Source organism: Heliangelus exortis, chromosome 7, assembly GCF_036169615.1.
Source record: "Heliangelus exortis chromosome 7, bHelExo1.hap1, whole genome shotgun sequence".
NCBI classification, from domain to species: domain Eukaryota; kingdom Metazoa; phylum Chordata; class Aves; order Apodiformes; family Trochilidae; genus Heliangelus; species Heliangelus exortis.
The window spans coordinates 18,761,476-18,769,151 of record NC_092428.1 but is presented as its reverse complement, the minus strand read 5'-3'; the positions used below and the strand labels follow the sequence as shown (position 1 = coordinate 18,769,151).

General features: G+C 39.1%; 1 protein-coding gene across 3 annotated transcripts in view; it reads right to left on the bottom strand.

Annotated features, from left to right (window-relative positions):
• Positions 1–4,881: 4,881 nt before the first annotated feature.
• The window catches only part of CCDC6 (coiled-coil domain containing 6), a 42,347-nt gene continuing 39,552 nt past the window's right edge, over positions 4,882–7,676 (bottom strand). The window contains exon 9 of one of the 3 annotated variants that reach the window (XM_071749206.1): positions 4,882–7,575. In XM_071749206.1, coding sequence (XP_071605307.1) covers positions 7,384–7,575 — 192 coding nt within the window. In that variant the 3' untranslated portion in view covers positions 4,882–7,383. The remainder of the gene's footprint in view (positions 7,576–7,676) is intronic. The other 2 variants (XR_011726836.1, XR_011726835.1) reach the window with 2 other exon arrangements.

Here is a 7,676-nt window from a genome sequence, read left to right as displayed (position 1 = left end):
TTTCTAAGACACTTAATATTTTGCCAGTATATAAACACTGCAGCTGTGAATCACATTTAGCAACTTCAATTTCTCTACTGCCAAGGCTGTGCTACATTTTCTACTCACATTGGGACCTAGAAAATTGGCAGACTAATTCAGGAGTTACATCTAGATCTAGAAGCACTGCAAATGCAGGACAGTAACCCCAAAACTCAGCCAAGCTTTTCTTCCCCCATCCGCTCAAGTATATACTGGCACAGAAATTATAACATAGTTTAGGAAAAGAAATCATAGAATCATGGAATAATTTGGAAGGGATCTCTAAAGGTCATCTAGTCCAACCCCCCTGCAGCAAGCAGGGACACCCTCAACTGGATCAGGTTGCTCAGAACCTTGTCGAGCCTCACCTTGAGTATCTCCAGGGATGAGGCCTCTACCTCCCTGGGCAACCTGTTCCATTTTTCCATTAACTTCAAGGTAAAGAATTGTTTCCAGTATCAAATATAATCTGTTTTTCTCTAATTTTAAACCCTTGCCCTCATCCTATCACTACAAGCCCTGGCAAACAGTCCATCTCCAGCCTTGCTGTAGGCCCCTTCAGGTACAAGGTTGCTATTAGGTCTCCCTGGAGTCTTCTTTCCTCCAGGCTGAACAACCCCAGCTCCCTCAGCCTGTCTTTGTAGGAGAGGTGTTCCAGCCCCCTGATCATTTCATAGCCCTCCTCTGGACCTGCTCCATCAGGCCCACGTCCTGCCTGTATTCAGGGCTTGAGGGCTGGACACAGTACTCCAGGTGAGCTCTTCCCAGAGCAAAGTGGCACAATCACCTCCGAACTGTGAGCAAGAAAGATGCTTTGTTGCCAAGGATCCTTTTCCCTACTAATAAGTACTTTTACACTTGTCCATCTAGTACTGCTCTCTACTCTCCTGTGCTTCTAAATTCCCAGCAAGTCTCTCTGAAGTTCATCCATCTCTCAGTTCTCTAACTGGAGTTTGCTTTGGGTACTTTCAGCTTCCAGCACTGCTGCCTAAAAGAAACACAATTCATTACTATTACTTGGCCTAGGGCTTCTTGCAGCCAGTAGAGAGCTGATTTTGGAATCCTAGCTAGGCAGAGGAAAGGGCTAGTCAAAAGATATTTGAATACCTATCCTATTTTCTCTCTGCCTCTTTATTAGCCTTAAATGCCAACTTTTCTCATTCACCCAGGTTTATCTATTCTCCTGCTCATCATGGCAGCACAGTGTTCCACCATCCTCCTTCAGTTCCCTGTGAGTGACAGACTTGGAATCATAGAGTCAATAAGTTTTGAAAAGACCTTACCAAAGTCCAATCTTCAACCCAACACAACTACCAGATATACAGCACATCCCTTACACAAACAAGGAAACATTTTAGGTTCTCCTTCTCTCATATTTATTAGCAGATAAGAAATGTAGCTGTACTGTTGTATACTTTATACTCAAAATATGTAAGATGTCTTTTCCTGTAACTTTGTACAAATACACCTCTCTGTCCCTATGAGCTTAGAAAGAAAGATGAAATTTTGCAAGTACCATCAAGGTAAGAAGGCCTTGTTAAGGCCAAGATACTGGAGCTTTTGCTGTGGCAAAAAAGGCCCAAATTCTAACCAGAAGGCATCTGCAAAAGGTGAAACATAAAGGTTTAATTCAGAGAGCGAAAAATTATTTGGAATTGTCCCTCGATAACAGCTCAAGAAATACTGCTACACATCTACTAAAATGGACAGAGTTAAGCATGCACAATAATACTTTGAATATTCACCTATCCAAAGCAAGGACCATCTCCTATGATTTTTTTTAAGCAAGTAGTGTAATTCCCAGATTCCCCACTCAGCCATTTACGTGAAAATACCAGAAATGGCCCAACTAGAATCAAAGACAGCAAAAATAAAGACAGATATCTTTCTCTGACTCCTAGTTCTCATTTTCTTATTTTTCCCATTAATGACAGACTGACAGATAGAAGGAAGTGTACATCCACCCCACAGTCTTCCATACGAGTAAATAAAATAAAATAAAAAATCAGGTGTTTATTTGAAGTCTGCATGAAGGCACAGATGAGCTTGATTACAGACACATCATAGCAATTACAAATATATGCAAACACCTTGAGATATACAACAAAGCAATAATACAGCTAATACAGGAATAAAATATAACTTGCAAAACCAAACAAACAAAAAATAACAACAAAACAAAAAAAAAAAACCAAACCAAAAAACCAAACCAAACTTCTTTGTATCTGAGGTTCTTTCAATTGTAAGCCCCAATCCACACCAAAACAGTGCAACACTTTCAAAGTCATCACTTGGATTCATGCTCCAGACATCTGCACTCTGGCCATTGTTGTTAACCAGAGGATTTATAAATTTGATCAAATTTGAACAGGTTTCCTTCACAAGGATCAGAAAACATAAGAATAGCCAACTAGACACCCAAACAACCTACAATGAGGCTTTGTAGATATTCTAAATACACAAGAGCAATCACCAAAGTACTGAAATTAAATAAGAGCTTCAGAAAAACTGAAGGACGCTTTTTCCATTTTCACTTGGATTTGAGGAAATTGCTGTATTTCTGCAGGAAAGGAACAGTCTACAGCTGTCAGGTGATTTATTTTTTTTTCTTCCTCCACAGGAGGCTTAGATTTCATCTGAAAACACCAGCCAAAAACAAGTCAGCAATCACAAACTAAAGTGCCTTGGACAACTTAGGCTTTACCACTAGAATTAAACACCTTTGCTTATAGATACAGTATTACTTTTTATCTTGAGGAAACCTGGCTTTGCACACGAGACTATTCCCAATATTTCTGCAGAAAGGTGAACCATTTTTGGTTTTTTCCTTAGATACCACTGCCAGGAACTTAAAGAACTGCAACAGAGCACTTTCTGCAAGGGAATCATACAGGAAAAAAAGGCAGTTTAGTACAGACAAGTCCCAGGCCTAGACAAAGAGAATGCTGAGTAGCAATTTACTATAAGGACACACAGTTTTCTCAAACTTAACCCTCAACCATCTGTCCCAAGTCCCCATTGTTGCTGCACAAAAGCTTCACAACTTCCAGAGCCCAGTTCCAGTGAGGAAAGGCTCCTATGCAGGTAACCCATGCAGAACAAAACCTAGCACAGATAAGACATTTCTCCTGACCCTGCAGCCACATCATCCCAACCTAAAGATGAGGTAGTATTTTCTTTGGAGCCCAACTACTTGAAAAGGAACAAGTGCTACTACTAGCAGCTGTTTGGCACTGCATTAACAGACTCCACAGTTTTAACTCTACTTCAGGGCACACTACTAATGCAAAGCAAAAAACAGCTGCTTAAAAAAAAAAAAAAAAAAAAAATCATGATAGGGGCACACACTCTCACTTGTACCATGACTGCATCATAAAGGCCACAGTCTGGCATATCCAGTAACTTCCTCCAGTTCACAAAGTGGCAATGACTCAACCTTTTTTTTGTACTGAGACCAGTGGTTACTACTGAAAAGGAACATGATGGATATCCTAAATACTTATTACAGTGTGATGTGGAATTTTTTAAAGAATTGAACAACTCTAGTCCCAATCAGAGAAAGGCTGACAGAGAAATTCAGCTCCCCAGGGAACTGAGGAAACCAGATTGTCTCTATACATGTAGTCCCTTTGGTACTTAGGGACTCTGTTTTCTCCCTTCAAGAGCACAAAACTTTCCCCTCAAGGAGGCTCTTGTAACATAACCATGTATTATAATCTTACAGCTTACAGTCATAAACCTTCTGGTTTCTCATGAGATGCCTGGAGAAATATACTCTGCATAGTCCATGCTCTGTAGACTCCCAAAGATCAAAAAGAAATAGACTGTCATGACTGAAAAAAAGGAAGCATCTGAAAGAGTTGAACAGTATTAGAACTCATGCTGCTTGTAAACTAAGCATCAAGATTAGAGAATTCACTACAAGATTTAAACAAAGTCCCTGGATGCATCCTCTTAGTAATAATAAATACTGAGGATGAGAAACTGTGTTCTTTAATTAACAAAGTATTTGACCCTCTTTTATTTCCCCTGTGATGAGTTTCTATTTACTTAACATAACATAGAGGCTAAGTTGTCTCCTGTGAGTAGTGCAACTTGAAGATGTCCCAGGAAGCTCTCATTTTCATTGCTTCCAGGACTGCATTTTTCATTCAGGTGAAGTGGATAGGGATTCCACCCAGGCAGATGGATACCTGAACATGAATGGGAAGGGAATCTTGCTTTGTTCAGCTCCAGTACCACAACTACCTACAAAAAAGCACTAACACTTCCTTGTAAAACTCTGATAGTCCTTTCTGCCCTTGGGAATTTACTTTCAGGGGAGTACATGTAATTAAAATAATGTTAGCTGGAAGAATGTCTTCAACCAGTCCCACCTCTTCTTCCGAAGAACTTCTCTGGAACAAACTGTGGATAAAATAAACTCAGTGCTGTACAGAGTATTATCTGCATTCCACCGTTCAAGCCAGATCCTTTGAGAGAAAAAGTAAAACAAAAGGTGCTTGACTGTTGGAGGGGAAAGCACTGCTGGTACAGCTGAAAGACAGACTTTATAAATTTTTTTTTTTTTTTTTAAGCCTTTAGCTGTAAAAGGGTGCACTCACAAAATGCTCACTGTAAAAAAAATTGCTTCCGTGACCTTCCGTGACTGGTGATGATGTGGTGTAAAACTGGTGGGCATCATTAATGAAAAGGACAGTAGAAACCTAACCAGGTTTTTCTGAGATAAAGAAGCCAAGCACTTAAGCCCTCATGGTAAGCTGGACGTCACTGTCAAGTGGGTTTTCTCCCATCTACAAGGGATCTGACAAAATCACAGCTGCAGAATCATAATTCATGACTATAATTCACAAGGAAAACTGAAAATCCATTTACATTTATTAGGAGATGGTTGTGCACAATTCCTCATCTTATTCAAAAAGTCTACAAATAGAGTTTAACATGTCTGATTACAAGCAAATATTTGTTCAATGTTCATAGGTTAAGGCCAACTTAGCGCCTTGTTACGCTTTCAGGATTCAGCATACATTTGTCAGTTCTTTACTTTCCTCTGGTAACAGTCCCACTGGAACAGTAAGGAGTTCTCTAAGACACTTTTTAACAGCAGCTGAACTTGGGTTACACCAATTCAGTTTTGGAATAGGCTACACACGTAAATTATTCCAGGCAATTTTCAATTTTAAGATCTTAGAACAACACTGAAAAAAACTTTCCCCCTTTCCCCCCTCCCCCCCCACATTTATACTACCATCACTATGAGCTTGCACTCCATAGAGCCATATGTCCAAGTATCTCAAAGCACTTCAGAAAGGAGGGCACCATTTTAAAGAGCTGTATACTTGAGCTGGAATTCTACTTATAAAAGTAACTAAGTTTTCTTTGTCTTATGTTTACAAAAGGACGAGCGAAAAACTAAAACGTCAGGCCAAGACTACCTTGACCTCAGTGCCACCTCTGACTGTAATTTTCTCATGCATAATCCTACCACTGATTTGGGAGCTCTGTTTAATTACAATGCTCAGAGCTGAGTTTCCTCTACAGAGGTGAGCATCTGCTACAGTCTGTTATTTTCAGATGGAAGCACTGGTCAAATTTTAGGTCTGCTGCAATCTTGAGGGCCACTTGATTGGAAAGTCACTACCGTAACTACTTTAACTGATAATGCACTTGATCCCATATTGGTATAAGAAGTGTAATACACTATGTATCAATTTCTCTAAACTTTCTCAGAGCTGAAACTACATAGCTACAGTGAAGAAATTCTACTTTTGCCCTAAGTTGAACCTTTTAACAACATTATTTTAACTTACTATTTTCACTTAGAGCACTAATTTTATGAAGATTTTCAGTTTGCAATTCTTCTGAATAGGTGAGCAGCAAACATGAAAAATATATGTACAAGTGTTAGTATACCACCAGAACGTTGTAATTCCTTCTCAAAAATGTCCTTAATAAAACATTAGGCATGTCAAACAAACTTTTGTAAACAAAAGATAAATTACTCATGTTCTGCTCCGATTATAGCCAGATACATATTCTCATAAAATAAACATTCTCTTGTCATATTCCATGGCCCACATATCCATATATATGAGGTAAACCACTTAAAATCATCAATAATATATAAACCTCAGTACTCAACAGGAACTTCAGGAAAAATATAACTAAGATGTCAATATCAAGAAGTGACACTTCGTTCCACTGCAAAGTGAAACCAATTTATTTGTGCTAAATGAATGGAGAAAATGTATTCAGAATACATTTCTTTACACATTGTACCGGCTTAGGCTGCTAAATAAGCATTCATTAGTGCCATTTTGTGCTACTTTCTTGTACTGTTTCTACCAAGCAATACAACATTTTGGCTGTTACGCCGATATATTCTTATATGCTCATCTTGTATCTTATTTTCTAACAGACTTCTGAACATTTAGAATATCCGTTCAAACTTTGCTTCGGGGAATCACAATTATTATATTTTAACAAGAAAAAAAATATCATCAGCTGTTCTCTACAATCACATTGCCTCCTGCAGCAAAATAATCAAAGAGCACACTTTAATCAGCTATCAGTAACCTGTGGGCAGGACCACACTTACCAAAGTTAATTGTGACAGGTCACACAGTATGGGCAGCTGACAGGTTAACAGAAATGTCAAGTGAAATCATCAAATCTTAAGGTTCACGAATCGTACATTCCACAGACTCCAACAAGCCAGTTTCTGCACTGTAAAATTCAGACTGTACCATATGTTTGAGGTGCTTTTAAACAGGAGAAGTATGGATGTGTCCTCTGTGCTGAATTAAGCTTACTTACTACTTAATACAATAAAGTATGTCTTGGGTACTGCTTAGGGTGTGTGACTCACTTTTGCACTAGAAGCTCGTATTTCAAATGACTGAAACATAGTGCTGATTTTCCATAAACTTGGTAAACACTGTAGTATTTCAGAATTTATCATATAATCCATCATGCCTTCAAATTTCTGCAAATTGTAATGAAAAAATATAAAAAGGTATCCTTTTAATTTTACAAACCTAAAAGCCATGAAAATGAAGCTTTGGAGCCAAGCAAAACGACATAATGCCGTATTACCAAACAGAGTAGCAAATGTTCCAGCCAAAGAATGGACATAGGTGTAGTTCAAGTAAACACTGATGGAAAACTTTGTTAAATTAGTGTTGTAGACCCACAACACTGGCTGCATTTTATACAAACGTTTACAACACAATTAACAGTGAAGCCTATATAACCTCAGTGCAAATATGTCAAATCCAAATATGCCAAGTAAGCCTTTGGCTTTTAGTAAACTGCTCCATGTTATGAGTCCACTTCTGACATACAGACTGCTGAGCACATGCACTAAGGCTGAGAGGAGGGATGCACTGAATGTTGGAAAGTGGCTGACTGCGATGCTGCGGGTTGGCCCGGAGGCTGCACAGGTGGCGGAGGTGGTGGCGGAGGAGGCTGCACTGGGGTCTGCGTGTTTGGAGAAGGAGGAGGAGTGGGACGTTTAAATTTGTCGGGGCTGTTACTTCTTCGTGGTGAAGGCCTCTGCAGAACAAATATTGAAATTATGTTTAACACACTCCTGAGCAACTTTAGGCATCTGTCCCCTAATCAATGTACTGTGTTTGGCAAAGGAACAAAGAATT